This window comes from Bos grunniens, chromosome 12 (assembly GCF_055505025.1).
Source record: "Bos grunniens cultivar Pamir isolate PY7600 chromosome 12, Bosgru_T2T1.0, whole genome shotgun sequence".
In the NCBI taxonomy this organism is placed as follows: domain Eukaryota; kingdom Metazoa; phylum Chordata; class Mammalia; order Artiodactyla; family Bovidae; genus Bos; species Bos grunniens.
Window position 1 is genome coordinate 83,958,110 of NC_141176.1, and position 17,187 is coordinate 83,975,296.

At 44.0% G+C, this 17,187-nt stretch overlaps 1 protein-coding gene across 2 annotated transcripts in view; it reads right to left on the reverse strand.

Annotated features, from left to right (window-relative positions):
• NALCN (sodium leak channel, non-selective) overlaps positions 1–17,187 on the reverse strand; it is a 307,320-nt gene that overhangs the window by 54,455 nt on the left and 235,678 nt on the right. For both annotated transcript variants that reach the window (XM_086330519.1, XM_086330520.1), the window contains 2 exons: positions 2,747–2,848; positions 2,270–2,339 (listed from right to left, as the gene is read on the reverse strand). In XM_086330519.1, the coding sequence (XP_086186645.1) occupies positions 2,270–2,339; positions 2,747–2,848 (172 nt within the window). The remainder of the gene's footprint in view (positions 1–2,269; positions 2,340–2,746; positions 2,849–17,187) is intronic.

The window sequence follows — 17,187 nt, forward strand, 5'->3', positions numbered from 1 at the left end:
GTCAAGATTCTGCCTTCTTAGCCAAGCTATCCAGACTCAACACCTATGCCTTAATCAGGGCTTCACTAATGACCAGTGTTTAATCAGTCCTTTCCAGCCCTCTCATGGCAATCTCGGCATGGTCCTGCTGCTGTTGACTCTAACCCATAGGTTAGACTTCCGCCTCCTAGGGTCTCCTTGGGCTGCCACGTGGCTTGTTCCTTCACCTCCTCTGGGTCCCTGGGCTAATGCAGTGAAATCCACCTCTCTAATGTTCCCTGCCGCCAAATCTCCACCTTTAATTTCTTTACACTATTTTACTCTTCTTTGTAATACAAAGCAAATCTGTCACAGCAGTGATGATGGAAACTAGATAAAAATCACTCCCAGAATGGATTATACATTTGTTTGCTCACTGATTGTCTCTTTTACTAGGATGTAAGCTTCTGCAGGGCAGGAATTCTTTTTTTTTTTTTTTTTCTATTTGTTTAATTGGAGGATGATTGCTTTATGGTGTGGTGTTGCTCTTTCCTATGTGAATTAGCTGTAAGTATATGTACATCCCCTCCCTCTTGAACCTCCATCTCACCCACCCCATCCTACCCCTGTAGGTCATCACAGAGCAGCGAGCTGAACTCCCTCTGCTATAAAGCAACTTTCTACTAGCTGTCTCTTTTACACATGGTCCAAAGAGTCACAGCTATGATTTTCCAGTAGTCATGCACAGATGTGAGAGTGGGACCATAAGGAAGGCTGAGCACCGAAGAACTGATGCTTTTGAACTGTGGTGTTGGAGAAGACTCTTTGCGAGTCCCTTGGACTGCAAGGAGATCCAACCAGTCCATCCTAAAGGAAATCAGTCCTGAATATTCATTGGAAGGACTGATGCTGAAACTCCAGTACTTTGGCCACCTAATGTGAAGAGCCGACTCACTGAAAAAGACCTTGATGCTGGGAGAGATTGAAGGTGAAAGGAGAAGAGGGGGACAGAGGATGAGACAGCATCACTGACTCAACGGACACGAATTTGAGCAAACTTCGGGAGATAGTGAAGGACAGAAGAGCTTGGCATGATGCAGTCTATGGAGTCACAAGGAGCTGGAGGCGACTTAGCGATTCAAGAACAATAGGTGTATATATGTCAATGCAACTTTCTGAACTCACCCCCCACCCCGGCCTTTCCCCGCTGTGTGCCCTGGTCTGTCTCTATGTCTGCATCTCCATTCCTAGTGCAGAGATTCTGTCTTGTTTCCCTGCTGCTACTTCTCCCTAGAGCAGGAACTGACAAATCATAAATACTTGATAAATATTGATATTTATTGAGTCAGTTAATAAATAAATGAGTGACCTAGAAAAGAAATTCCTGGGAAAGTCTTATGAAGCCTTTGATAGAAAAATTCACCTAGAAACAAAATTTTCTTTCCTAGTATGTTAACCCTGGAATGACAGACACTGGGTCTAGATTTTAGGATACTTGGAAATTAACAAAATATTTAAAGTTAATGATGTGACTCATTCCCATAAAATGCTTTAAATGTCTTTAATTTCAGTCAAATGCAAATGATATTTCCCTTTTGCATTACACTATCTAAACAAAAGGACTTCTCTGGTGGCTCAGCAGCAGATAATTGACCTGCCAATGAAGGAGACACAGGTTTGAAGCCAGGTCAGGAAGATCCCTTGGAGAAGGAAACAGCAGCCTACTCCAGTCTTCTTGTTTGGGAAATCACACGGACAGAGGAGCCTGGTGGGTTATAGTCCATGGAGTCACAAAGAGTCAGACACAACTCAGGGACTAGACCACAAAACAATCTAACAAAGGTATATGTATTGTAGGATGTCTGGACTTTTCTACAGTTCAGTCAGTCAGTTCAGTCAGTCAGTCATGTCAGATTCTTTGTGACCCCATGAACTGCAGCATGCCAGGCTTCCCTGTCCATCACCAACTCCTGGAGTTGCTAAACCTCATGTCCGTTGCATCGGTGATACTATCCAACCCTCTCATCCTCTGTCATCCCCTTCTCCTCCTGCCTTCAATCTTTCCCAGCAACAGGGTCTTTTCAAATGAGTCAGTTCTTTGCATCAGGTAGCCAAAATATTGTACAGTTAGTGGTCACTTTTCTGTACCTGGCCATTTAATTTGCTGGCTAAATTTCCTGATTCCTTCTAGTATGAAGTCTTAAGGAGATACGACAGTGTGACAGAAGGAACCAAGTGCTGGAATTGTCTAAGCAATCATTAAAGATATTTTACCAATCAAGCTTTCCAAATCTAAAGTGTTAGAACTTACATCTTGAGTCAGAGTTTCAAGAGATTTCCCCCTGCTGATCCTTTGGCTGTTTGATCCGTGTCTTAATGACCTAAAACAATCACAACCAACTGATCAATACATCTTGAGACCAAATGTGGATTCTTAAGCAATGATATTATAAAAAAAAATAATCCCTGATAGCATCATGCATGTTTACTGTTTCTTTTTAGAGCAAAAGCTTTAGGTCTAACCACCCGCCTTTGATCCCATCAAACAAAATTCAGAATTTTCCCTTCTGATCTTAAAAGTGAGAGTGTGATCATCAACAAGGAAGAGGTTTTTGAAATATTTTTTGATTGTTTGAATCTGACTGTGAGTTTCATGACTATTGTCGTCAACAAACAGAACTCAGTTCTTCACCCATGCCTGCCTCCTGACCAGGGTTATGCACAGGAGATGCTTCCCCTAGAACTCTGGTCCTTGGTTTCTCTGCAGCCTCGTCTCCCTGTTATTTACCTGCGCTCTTGGCGGATGTGGTGTTGCACGCTAAGAATGGACCTCTCCTTCGCCGGCTGCCCCTCAAATGATCCGCTCAGCATGCGCTGTCGAGTGCAAGCTCTAGAGAAAAAAAAGGAGCCCAGATAAATGCCTGATTCATACACTTGGGATGAATAATGCATAACTGCTCATTACCCTTCTTATTTTTAAGGAAACACCAATGATAAGACAAAATACGGAACACGACACATCGTCAGAAAGGTACATGAGCTTTAGGTTCTGTGTCAAGAGCACTTTCAAAACAGAATGGTCATACCCACAAGAAAGTGCTGAAAAAGAAACAGACCCCCCAGCCCCCGCCACCAAGTAGGAGAGCCTCTATTGAGATTCTATAAGCAGCAGGACCAGCCTTCCCCTGGGTACCCTGGATGTTGGTTTTCAATTTAGACAGGGAGGTTTCTAATGAAAGCCCTTAGGGGAAGACTTGTCCAACCCAGGTTCCTGGGCTGATGGAATATATGTTTCGAGGAGATTTGCAGAATGCTAGGAAAAGAAGAAAGTGAAAAGTTAGAGGTAGAAAAGTAATGGAAAGGACAGGTAATTAAAACTGGAATAAATACCTAGAGAAACGTCAGCTTTAAAGCCCGTGGCTTATAGGGGACCACTTTCTTTGCAGTCACAAAACTCTGAAGGCTTTTAAAAACATGTTCTCTTTAAACCATAACCAGGCCTGTGTTAACTTCTGATTTGCTAATGAGTGAAGACAATTGGGGGATAACTCCTGTGAGGTAATGATTCTGAGAAAAAACATTGCTTCTCCAGGAAGCTCTGTCCAACTGGAAAAGACGGGAAGTCCCTTGACATAGTAGTAGAGTGGAAAAAAAATAATTCCAGGGTGAAGAGACCTGGTTCCAAGGTGACACTGTCATTAATGAGTTGAGGGACCTTTGAGCTTAATTTCATCACCCCAGAAGCGAGGAAAAGACCTTGATGTTGAAGAAAACTCATAGACTTAAAATTCAGTGATTTTGTAACAGGCAAATCTTATGACACCACACGTATTCAAACCAGAACCCACGGACTTCTGGCACTGCTTTCCAGAACACGGTCCGATTTATGGTTCCTAAAGTGCATTTCCAGAGAGGCTTTGAATCACATCATTACTGTCCATCTTGGAGTTAAGATCTTTGAGAAAAAGACCTATGTCTATTCAGCATACCTAAAACAGCATTTTTTATGATACCATGTGTATTTTCAAGTACTTAAAAAACACTTTTGATGCCAGTGAAGATCATTGTGATGAATACCTATGAAAGCAATACACATGTAATGAATGTAAATGCATTACAGGAAATAAGGCCCCCAAATCACTCTTCTCAGCTTAATCAATTACATAGGCCACTTTGAGATAGAATTAAAATTTTATTGAACAGCAAAGAAATATAGAGACGATGCTTATTTCTGGGTTTCCCAGGTGGTACCGGTGGTAAAGAACCCATCTGCCAGTGCAGGAGACATAAAGGACTTGGGTTCGATCCCTGGGTTGGGAAGATCCCCTGGAGGAGGGCATGGCAACCCACTCCAGTATTCTTTCCTGGAGAATCCCATGGACAGAGGAGCCTGGCGGGCTACAGTCCGTGGGGTTGCAAACAGTCAGACATGACTGAAACAACTTAGCACACACATGTGGTTATTTCCAGGACTGGAATGAGGTCAAGAGGAAGATGCATTTGTAAATTCAGCTGAGTTGACAAAGGTATAGGATGATTTCATATTATGTATATTAAGAATTATTTTTTTGGACAAAGGCCTGAAAATCATGACGGCATTCTGAAAAATACCTACTTGGAGAACGGTGTTATTCCGGCATATACAGAAACCTGTCATGTGTATAAACCGTCAAGACTTAACCTTCAACCACTTTCTTAGTTAACTTTTATTTTTCATCCCAAGACTCTCCTCTAAAGTGGCTGAGACCTTTAGGTCTTAAATATGCAACACATACAACTTGATTATAAAATACCTTTCTGCGTTGAGTGTCCTTGATGTCTGAAATACGTAGAATGTAACTGGCTGTAAGACGCCTGTGATTAAAAAAAAGAAAACTGCTGGTACCTGCCCAGTAGCCCAGTCTGAAGATGCCTGGGCACCCTTGCTGGAGAAGAGTCAGGACCACAGCAGAGACCCCCTCTTCTGACTGAACAGGACAGGCAGGTCTCCATGGAGACAATCCCTCCCCCCAGGACATCTCCTCCTCCACTCCATCCAACAGCACGGCTGAAGCGCTGGGGAGAAAGCTACTCCCCTTTTCCTCTCTGGCTGATGACCAGCTCTCTCTTTCCTGCTGGATCTAGAGAATTCAGAAAAGAATACTCAAAAGGCTGGCGTTTCAGCCGTGCATGTGACATGCGGCTTTGCAGTCCATGGTGAGTCTTCCATTTCTCTGGGATTCACTCATCCAGGGTGGGGGTCACAGGGCTGGTTTTTAGCTCTATCCTGCAATCAGAAAACCTGTGCTTAAGCAGACTAAGGTGGAGACTTAAATGTAACATATGAAACCATTTGCTTTAACATTTGCCAAACCTGATCCTACCACTTCCTTCTATGTTATAAACACTGTTAGCTGGAAGAATTTCAAACTAGATACTGATGGAAAAAAAAAAGAAGAGAATGCTCTGTAACTCTGGATCAGTTAAAACATGTAACAAGGGACTTCAGAGCATCAGCCTCTGTGGTTTCCGGTTGCTGGGTGAAAGGCCTCTGCCAGTCTTCTTGCTCTCTGAGCACAGGCTGTTGACGTTCCTCCTCCTCCCCCGGGGCTACAAGGTGCCCACAAGATCCAAGGAGAGTGAAATCAGGCAGATGGGGCCCTTGTGTCTTCGCGATAATGGTCCCCTTTGGCATTTCAGGCCATCATCTGCCAGCCTCACACCCCAGCATCCCACCCCCACCTCTAGTCCCAAGACGAAGCTCAACAGCTTCCACCTCCATCCAGCAGTCAGTCCTCTCGTGGAGTCTTTTCTTACACCAAATGTTCTGAAATCTCGTTCTTTCCCTTGAGGAGGTCCAGCATCTTTTGAACTAGGAAACTCCAGAGAGAAAGTCTAGGGTTTCTTTACTGAAAACTGAGGGCCATATTCATGGCAAATTCAGTTCAGTTCTATTGCTCAGTCATGTCCGACTCTTTGTGACCCCATGGATGCAGCACGCCAGGCTTCCCTGTCCATCACCAACTTCCAGAGCCTGCTCAAACTCATGTTCAATGAGTCAGTGACGCCATCCAACCATCTGTCGCCCCCTTCTCCTCCTGCCTTCATTCTTTTCCAGCCTTCACTTCTCCTGCCTTCATTCTTTCCCAGCATCAGGGTCTTTTCCAATGAGTCAGTTTTTTGCATCAGGTGGCCAAAGTAAATTGGGTGAAGACAAATTTTTCTGGACTTCCCAGGTGGCATAGCGGTAAAGAATCTGCCTGACAATGCAAGAGATGCAGGAGACACAGGTCCGATCCCTGGATAAGGAAGATCTCCGGGAGAAGGAACTGGCAACCCAGTCCATTATTCTTGCCTGGAAAATCCCATGGGCAGACAAAGCATGCTTGTCTCAGCCCCAGTGGTCACTGTCTGCCCATGGGCCCCATGAGGGCAGTTACAGTCACAACTACTGAGCCTTTATTCTAGAGCCTGCAAGCTGCAACTACTGAACTCTGTGCCCTAGAGCCTGTGCTTTGAAACAAGAGAAGCCACTCCAGTGAGAAGCCTGCAAACCACAGTGAAGAGTAGCCCTGCTCGCTGCAACTAGAGAAAGCCCGTGCAGCAAGAAGACCCAGCTCAGTCAAAAACAAGTAAATAAAAAGGATATAAAAGAAGAAAATATATGGGGAAAATCTTATACTGAGTTGGCCAAAAACTTCATTTGAATTTTTCCACAAAATGGAATGAACTTTTTGGACAACCCAATACAAGGTGACCAGATGCCCAAACCGGGTTCCCTATGCATGATGCAAGAAACTGAGAGAGGAAGCTATGGATCTGGGGGAGAGGGGGGCTGCTGGAAGCAAGGGTGTGGGGAAGGATGCCCTGAGAACACCTGGGCTTTGAGGCCAGTGCAGCAAAGATGCAGCATTAGGATGTTTCTGCATAAATACAACAGCTTCACGCATAAGCCAATGTCACCGTCTTTGATACACGTAAAATATTTTGTTATTCAAGAAAACAATATTCAAGAAAACACATGAGAAATAAAGGAATAAAAAATTAAAAAAAAAAAAAGAAAACAATAAGCTTGGTAGAAAAGTCACTGCCGTCTGGCACAATCAGCTGCTACTAAGAGGTTACAGAGTTTCTAATGCAATGGGCCAAGGTTCACCCAAAAGTATGGTAAAAGATTGCTTTACTGTCTTTAAAAATAAATATAATTTTATTATGCGCAAGCGTGGACTGTCACCCAAACTATGAACTACCAAGTTGAGTTTCGACATGAGTGTCATATAATTACAAACTCTGATATACATGGGTTCTGATAAGTAACATCAAGTGAGAAATAAACATTTCACCGAGGGGAAAGTATGAAAGGATGATGTTCCATGTTCCTGTAGTCATGTTATTAACCAAGCTTGTTTAATGCTTACGTCATTCGGTCATTTAATGCTTACGGCATTAGTTACTTCCCTTACTAGACTGTGCATTTTTCACAGCCCATTTTATCACTCAAACTCATATTCCTAGAAGCAAAGTTCCTGGCACGTGAAGGGACTGACGGAAGACAGGGGGATGTAGGGGTGTACAGAGAGTAGTGATGAGTATGTGTGTGCGTGTGTGCACGCGTGTGTGTAGTGGGGCGTGCAGGACCTAGAACTTGCTAGTCTCAGGTTCAGAGTAGCAAATCCACCCAGCAGTACAGAGGGGCTTCACAGTCTGCCTTTGTCTGGAGACTTAACGGAGAAGATGATTTGCAAAAACACACAGTTTGGAATCAAACACTTCTGACCTCAGCTTTTACGAGCTATAGGACCTCAGGCAAGGGATGTGTCTTCTCTGAGCCTCGGTGCCATAAGCGTAAAATGTGGGGACAAAAGTACTGACTTCATAGGGAGTGGGAAGGACCAAGCAAGGTTATAAACATGCAAGTGCTTTGGGAACGCTGATGCTCGATTTAAATTTCAGTTTCCGTTAGCCACTCTTCTGTCTTGTCCTAAGCCACAGCTGATGCTGAAACTTAGAGGGTGGAGGTGGAGGACAGGAAGTCTGATGGACATCTGCGTTGGATGGTAAGTCTTTTCTGTTCTGACTGTGAACGGAGATGTACTCTCTGGACCAGCGTTGCAGCCTCTTAACTGGTCTCCACAAACGTATTATTATCCCAGGCAAAGTGATGTCTGAAGTGACCATCCGTGGTGTGACGGTGGTCCCCTCCCCCTGGTGATACGGGGCAGGACCCTGTGGCCCTCCCCGCTGCCCATCCTCCACCTGTCTGTTGTCTGCGGAAAAACCTTAGCCAAGGAAGAAGGTTAATCAGAGAAGTGAGAACACACAGAAACAAAGGAAAACAGTCCAAGGAGACCAAATGGGAATAGTCATTAAGCAGAGTCAAGGACCCTTAGTTCCTTCTCAATGGCTGTAGATAATATTCTGAGCCATGTCCTGTGAGTTATCTTACAGATACTGAAACCCCCGCCAGGTGGAGAAGTGAACGACAGGATGAACTGACTGTAGCCATGATGTGAGTGCCTGTGTTCTCAGTTGCTAAGTCGTGTCCAAAAGCTGCCACAGTTCTGAGAACTGGCCTCAAGAAATGCAAACAAACCGACCCTAGAACTGAAGATTAACTACTTAAACCAATCAACATGACGCTGCTCAGACCACTGATGACCAATTTCAAGATGCCTGTCAGGGCTAACCGTGCTGTCGCTGTATAGAGCCCCCTCCCTCTCTCTATAGAAGCTCGTGCCCCCAGACTGTTGGGGTTGGGGAGGAGTCAGCCTTTGGACAGAATCCACACCCACCCCCTACCCAGCTGCTGGCATCCAAAATGAAACAAACTTTCCTTTCCACCAACCTGCCCTCTATATTACCCTCCCAGGTGGCTCAGTGATAAAGAACCCGTCCGCCAGTTCAGAGACTCAGGAGACGCAGGTTTGATCCCTGGGTTGGGAAGATTCCCTGGAGAAGATGGCAATCCACTCCAGTATTCTTCCTGGGAAAGTCCAAAGTGAGACACGACTGAGCACACACGCACGCCCTCTGTACTGGCTTTTGAGTGGGAGCAGCCAGACTGCACTGTTGGTTACGCTGGTTTCCCTGCCCTTGTGTAGCCCCTTGAGTGTAGGCAGGACTTAAGAGACTTGCTTTTAACGAACAGAAGGCAGAAGGAATGGAAGAGGTCACCAGACACTGTGGTTCCACCTTCTGCAGTCTCTAACTTGCTAGAGGAAGAAGGCGGCATGCTGGGAGCTGCTCTAAGGAGAGACCCCCTTCCTAAGAGATGGGGGTCTCCCACCAACAGCCCAGGAGGCACACAAGCTTCTTAACAACCGTGCAAGCGAGCTAGGAAGGGGATGCTTCCCGTTCCCCTCAAAACGCCTGCAGCTTTGTGAGAGACCCAGAGCCAGAGACCCCACGAAGCCATGCCTACCTTTTTTATTTTTATTTATTTTTCATTGAAGGATGATGCTTTACTATACTGTTTTGGTTTCAAGAGGAAGGAGACACAGGTATACCTGTGGCTGACTCATGCTGATACGTGGCAGAAAGCAACACATGCCCAGCTTCTTGACCAAAGTTGTGAGTTCATCCACGTGCTGTTTAAATCCCTAATTGTGGAGTAGTTTGCAACACAGCAATAGGTAATGAATACCGTTATCATCACTGCCTTAAAATCCTCAACATCCTATTGCTCCTCAGAAAAAGATGAAGACCCAAAGCTCAGCTTGACTTGCAAGGTCCTGAAGGGTCTGCCTCTGACAGCCCCTCCAGGTCCCATCTCCCACCGGCAGGGACCTTGCTTCCACATCGCTCTCCGTGGTCCTGCCGATCCTCACAGGTGCCGGGCTCCAAAGAGCTCCAAGACACCCCGGCTGGTCACTGATGACTCCACCTTGTACACAGTAGGTGCTCAACAAACATTTGTTAAATGAACGAACCTTGACATCTGCAAAGATCAAATATTTTCATTTCTTTTTTGATCCTTTTATGCTCACGAAGCATGGAAATAATCACAAACAAAACAGCATGTGCTTGAACTGTGCTTTTGAAAGGGGACGTTAAATAATCTTAATTTGATCTCAAGTTAGAATACTAACTTTTTATTTATTTTTTATTCATTTACTTTTACTTTTTTTTTATTCATTGGGCTTCCTTGGTAGCTGAGACGGTAAAGCATCTGCCTGCAATGCAGGAGACCCGGGTTTGATTCCTGGGTTGGGAAGATCTCCTGGAGAAGGAAATGGCAACCCACTGCAGTACTCTTGCCTGGAAAATCCCATGGATGGAGAAGCCTCATAGTCTACAGTCCATGGGGTCGCAAAGAGTTGGACATGACTGAGTGACTTCACTTTCACTTGAACACTAAACCACTCAAGAAACACGCTGCATGTCTATGATAGAGGAGACCCTGAGACGGGAATAAAAAATCAGACAGTGTTCCTTGCAAGTAGAAAGCTTATAAATCTTTATCTGTATTCTATGAGACAGTTATTAAGAGAAACTTGCAAACCATCACTGGGAACAAGGTCACCGTATACCGTGTCTTACAGCAATCTACGGCCAAACCAAAATAGTAAATAAGGGAGGAATTTGAGACTGTTACTCTTTTACCAACAAGAAATAAGATGCATCCGTTGTTAAAGTTACTCAGGAAAAAACCTAGTCCGAAGGAAAAGTACTCGAAGATTCAATTCTATTTTGCTGCTTTACATTTTTCATAAGGATTTAGATGCCTTCTGGTCTCGTGGAAGGAAGACAATGCTCAGGTGTTGAAGACACACACTGATCTCCAGGGACAGTCTGGCTCATCTGGGCGGAGGGGAGACCCTAAGAGTTGTGACGTGAAGGTCTTCAATATCTTTCCTTTATCCCTTCATAATGGCAAGTCCTTGAAGCCTGGGTTCTTAGAAACTCCATTATGTGGGCTTAAAATTAAAAACAAAACAAAACACTTGGTCAGCTTGCCTGGCTTCTGGAACGGGAAGGCACAAGGCTTCAAGGGTCTGGTGAAAAATAATGAAGCCTTTTGTCTTGTCTGAGTGAGGAAATTCTCTATTATGCAGGCATCTGTAATCCCTTTATCCCTGCTCCCTGGAGGAGAAGGACAGTGGGGCATGCTCCTTCTCCCAGCTGGGGTTAACGTTCCGCCCTCTCTACCTTTGAAAGTAAAACAAGACTAGGACCCCTGATGATGACTCAAACGTGGGAATATTCTTCAGCAAATACGCACTCCCAGTTGCAAAAATATTACCCCTGGTTTCTTGCCAAGCCTTTGAAAAAAAAATATGAAAGACTGACTTCCCCCCCCCCCTTCTCTGCCTTGCCTTTGTGTTGTGGAATTTCAATTACCCCTTATATGACAGCCATATATTTATATAAAATCTTCTATGGAGGTCGAGGGGAGAGAATCGTGTCTTAAGAAATTGTCTCTATTTTTCTTGACATGTCTCCATCTAAAATATTTTAAGACTGGCCCAAAGATGATGTTTCTAAGAGAGATCTTGGGGCTTTATTAGCCTTTAAACACCACGAGTTGTTTATAGAAACAGTAGCAGGGGGTCCTTGGTTTCTTTCCTAGCTGTCTCCACATCTTCTTTCTTAATGTTCCCAGACACGGGATGGGCAAAGTCTGTACGTTCGATAATGAAAGACAGAGGCCTGTGAGTCTTCAAATTACTTTCATACATTATAGAGAAGTTAAATTACATGATATTAAGTGTCCAGTATTAAATGTCATTACCATCTAAAGGCATGGTAATATGACTTCACAGAACATTGAATTTGAGGGTCCCCTTGTAAAGTATTATCAGATGTGGTTAATGTAAGATAGTCACATCAAGAGACTTATTGGAAAAGACCCCGATGGTGGGAAAGATTGAGGGCAGGAGGAGAAGCGGGCGGCAGAGGATGAGATGGTTGGATGGCATCACTGACTCAGTGGAGATGAGTTTGAACAAACTCTGGGAGACACTGGAGGACATCGCAAGGAAGCCTGGCGTGCTGCAGTCCATGGGGTCGCAAGCAGGAGGACATGATTGAGTGGCTGAACAACATCAAGAGAGAATAGAGAGACAGTCCTTCAGGGGTAATGACGTAAAACTATGGCTTCAGAACCTGGGAAGAGAACAGGTGAGCGCTTCCTGGGAAGGACTCTCACCTGCCTCCACAATGCTAAAGCTAACGGTGAGTTCCTCGCTCCTGGCCTCCGGCAATGAGAGAAGAGCTGAGTTTGTTTATAGGTTTATAGTTTATATCGTACTGAAGATCCAGCTCCTTCGTGAGTCAGCCCAGGCCTGAGAACGGCTCTTCAATAGCCACAGAGAATCAGTTCCTTCCGATCTTGTGTTTTTCAAGAAAATGTTTTCATACGTAGACATGTAAATACACCGACAACCAGACCTCACTGTTTTAGATCGAAAAACAAAAGAAGCCTTAAGTCTTATCATACACAGGTACCATACGTGAGAAGGCAAATGACCTCTTGAGAAATCCATGGCTTTAGTGCATCTATCGAAATTCAGCAAATAAAATATCTGAAACCCTGTACCATTCACTGTGTGGTGAACCTTGCTGAGGATTCCGAAAAATGCCAACTGCCATGCAAAGGCTGAGCTTTTTAATACCAAAAACGAAATCTGCCAAATGCTGCATAAACCATTCAAACTGATTTTTCTAGAGATATGCATCTTCCTCTAGTACTTACTGCTTTACCCATCAATGATAAAACAGTAAAAGAAAAACCTAGTCAAAATATCTTCCCACATCGGTTAGGTAAAATTTCATAGTAGCTCTCCTAATCCATAGTATTAATACAATCACTTTGGGGGCTTATCTGAAAGTAATCTACAATTCATATACTATGTCAATGAAATATATTTTGATTACTACAAATCAGGTACTACCTAGAAAAGTAGAATATATTATTTTACTATGTAAGGTGATGGATATTACCTAGACTCCTTTGTGGTGATCATTTCATAGGATATACAAACCTCCTAGAATCACTATGCTGTACACCTGAAACTAATACATATGTTAATTATATCTCAATAAAACATTTTTCAAGGTTCAAGGAAAGGGGAGAAGGCAATGGCACCCCACTCCAGTACTCTTGCCTGGAAACCCCCTTGGACGGAGGAGCCTGGTAGGCTGCAGTCCATGGGGTCGCAAAGAGTCGGACACGACTGAGCGACTTCACTTTCACTTCTCACTTTCACGCATTGGAGAAGGAAATTGCAACCCGCTCCAGTGTTCTTGCCTGGAGAATCCCATGGACGGAGGAGCCTGGTGGGCTGCCGTCTATGGGGTCACACAGAGTCAGACACGACTGAAGCGACTTAGCAGCAGCAGCAGCAGCAGCAGCAGCTGCAAGCAAAGAAAGTTTAGTTGGTAAAAGCAAACAAAACAAGAATATATTGTTTCAATTAAGTTATATTTTGCCTCCTTGAAGTTTTCACTATTTTGTGTTTTATTCAAATGCAAGCACCCATGGATTCTTTTTTTTTAAATTAACTAATTATTTTTTCTGGCTGCACCATATGGTATGCAGAAATTCCCCCACCAGGGGTTGAACCCAAGCCCCTGAAGTGGAAGCATGGAGTCTTAACTACTGGACTACCGGGGAAGTCTCCCACATATCTTATTGCCTTAGTTTATTGTTCTCTGAATACAGCTAATTTCTACCCATTTACTTAGTCTCTATATCTCCAAATGGTCTTCCAACCAGTCTACAAGTCTTTTAAGTACCAGGAAAATCTTCATAAGGAAAGCCAACAGTTAGGCAGACTTAACAAAATCACAGATAAATATTTACAATAGTATTTAATATTTACATGAAATATTTGATTACTGTGTAATGGCAATACTAATAGAGTCATACTAAAAATCTATGTATTTCTAAACATAGTCAATATATTAATACATCTATTTAATAAATCAGATAGTAATAATTTAATTTAATTAATAAAGGGTACATTAATGCCCCATACTCTCTTTCCTTAAAACTTCAGGTTATTCTTGCTAATGATGGTTATAAACATTTGCCGTGGTGTCGGCAGGCTGACCAGTCTCAGCCTGCTTCCTCTCGTCTGCGGGGTCCTCCTGGTGCACCACAGCCCCCAGGGGCTGAAGCAGGTTTCATTGAGCTCTGGCAAGTCTGGCCCCGGGTTCTGGGACGTGCACGGTCCTCGCATCCTCTCGGGGATGCTGTGCATGCCCTGTGAGCCGTGCCTAGGGCACGGAGCTGCACAGAACTCCCGTGACCTTACCCAGAAGTTGCTGAACTCCTGGGCTAATAGATGAAACAATAATTTGAAAAGGAGAATGTGTTCCATGGGAAAAAGCCGAGGGGATAAGAAATCGTGCTCTGCATTGCAAAGCGCTCTTAGACTCCCTGAGAATCTTCTCAGAGAACTGGCAGCTCCAGTCTAGACAAGACAAGGCAGAGGAGGATGAAGAGGCTCTTTGTCCTCTCCTCAAACTCCCCTGCTCTCTCAGCTAGTGAAGTACATAAGGACAGGTGGACTTTGGAGGGAATCTTTGATATTTAGTTTGAATTTCTTCCTCTAGAAAGTTCTATGTTCTCCTCCATGGTTCAAAATTAGGTTTGCCACCCCTTCCAGGGGAATAAGATTTAGATGCTTACATCCTAGGGAAGAGTCCAGATGTCAGTTCATCTCCCTTGGGGAGAGAGAGCTGGGAGAATAAGACCCTCAGAGATGCCAGCGGATCAAGAGAAATACCTCACTGAGCCCACGGCCCAGGAAGGACCTACCCCAGCTAAGCCCTCAACCATCCTGAAGTTACGGAGCGCCAATGCTATGTGCACTCGGAAGGTTCCAGGCAGGAATTACAACCCCTGCAGAAGAGGATGCCATGCATGTCCCAGCCCCAGTGGTCCCTGGTCTGCCCATGGTGCCCATGTTGGCAGTCACACCTTCTGTTTAGCTGCTCCCTTGCCCTGGGCACCAGCCCCTCTGAACCAACGATCTCAATTAAATCCTGCTCACCGTCACTGTTTCGGCTGCCAAGCCCATCAGGCTCCACTTTACCAACACCTGTGGCCACCCCCAAACCTCTCTGTGGGATGCTGGTCTCTACCTGTTTGACTAGGCTTCCTGCCAATGCCTCTGTAGGTTCTGAGACAGGACTATTTTATTTCCTGGCCCATCCAAGCAGAATGGAGACTTTCACAGCCTCCCTTTAGGCATTTACAAAGATCACAGTTCTCCATGTCCAGGAGTTTCCATCGGCTATTGGGGATGCTAACCTGGGCTGAGAAATCTGTTGTTAGTTCACAACTATACCCGACAATAAGCATCCAGCAAATGAATTAAACAAATGATCTGATGATACCCTGAAGATGTTAGCCAGTCTAGCAAAGCTTGGTGGTGGCAGTGGTTTGGTCACTAAGTCATGTACGACTCTTGCGACCCCATGGACTGTGGCCTGCCAGGCTCCTCTGTCCATAGGATTTCCCAGGCAAGAATACGGGAGTAGGTTGCCATTCCCTTCTCCAGAGGATCTTCCTGACCCAGGGATTGAACCCAGATCTCCTGCACTGCAGGTGGATTCTCTACCGACTGAGCCACCAGGGAAGTTTCTCAAATGAGCTGCAGCAGTACACTGCTTCTAGCTGGGTAAGCAAGGACTTTGGGATCAACCCGGAAAAAGAGTACACTGATGTGTCAAAAGCATTTTATGCTCCTCAGATCTGGCCTCTGCTGGACAACAGCGGACATTCTGCAGCAAGCCCTGGAGGATCAGCTTTGAAAGGTAGCTGTCAGTTGCTTGTCCCTCAGGGGCAACCGTGGGTCTCCCCTAATTTGTTCCCAATAATGGAAAATCAACTGCAGATACCAACCTGTGTAACCCTCTCCTGTAAGTCAGGGGCTATAAATTTACAGACCTCATTTAAGAGAGAGAAAACAGAGGTGCAGAGACATAAGCAACTTGCCCAACGTCAGACATCCAGAAGGCATGGAGCCAGGATTCTCACTTATTTGGGCTACAGGGTTGCTGAGTAAGTACTTGATACACATGCCCTGGTAATCCTATGAGGTCAAAATGCAGAGGGTGCAGGTTCGATCCCCGGTCAGGGAACTTAGACCCCATATGCTGTGTGGTGTGGCCAAAAGATTGAAAAAAAAAATGTGTGTGTATATATATATATATATATATATATGTATATTTATACACACACACACACACATAGAGAGAGAGAGAGAGATACTACTCAGTTTTGGTATATTGTTTTGTTATATTAAAATGTCCATGTCTTCAGTGTAGGAACAATTTAAGGAATAAACTTTGAAAAAAGTGATGAGAAAAACTGACCCAGTAAGTCATTAAATATATTTAGTTTCTAAACAGTAAGTAGCATTCAATTATATTTTAAACATATTAATTCAGTGTATGGAAAAGACAATTATATCATAGATCCAAATATCACATTACAAAAATCATACCAGACTGAGCACTCAGAGAGGTTATAAGATTCCGTCCCTAGCTAAAGAGGTACTGATGGTGAACTGCAAAAGGATGGAACTTTCTGAAATAATGGAACGTGTTTAATTATTTTATTCTGACATTTCTTGATGCATTCAGCCTCACAGGAATGATAATGCGTTTTTGCTCAATTTCAGGGCTCAAATTAGAGAAATCTCAGGAGAGGGGGCGATGCTTTTGAAAGCTCACTGCTTGGTGTTTTGATTTCATCTGATGTGGTATAAAGGTCACTGCCTTTTGAAGAAAGCTTTCTCTAGTGGAGCTGAACAGTGTAGCCAAAGTCAAAACAAGAGTGAATTTAATAGCAACCTTGGATTTTATAATTTAGGGCCATCTTCTTTCTCACAAGACTCTCCAGGTAAGCCTGGCCCATTAGTGCCAAGTGAAACAGCTGCATTTAAGCTTTTGACAGTGTTCTCAAGTTCTGTTAAAATGCCCTACTTTTGTTTCTCATCGAAGTGTTTCTATACATACCCAGAATTTCATTTCAATTTTCAAAGCACACATTAATTTCAAAAAAATAATAAGTAGAAAAATACAACTGAAAGATGATTATATTATGTAGAATTATATTCAGATTATAATATGTAGAAATCACTGGTGACCCCACCACTGATTCAACACTCTAGCCTCTCTCTGAAAGTCTTTTTTCTTTGTGGACTAGAATTTCCTGTTCATAGGGAGGTATACAGCATGTTCTTTGCTAGAATAACTCAGATCCTGTTTCAAACAGAAGATGGATATTTGAAAATG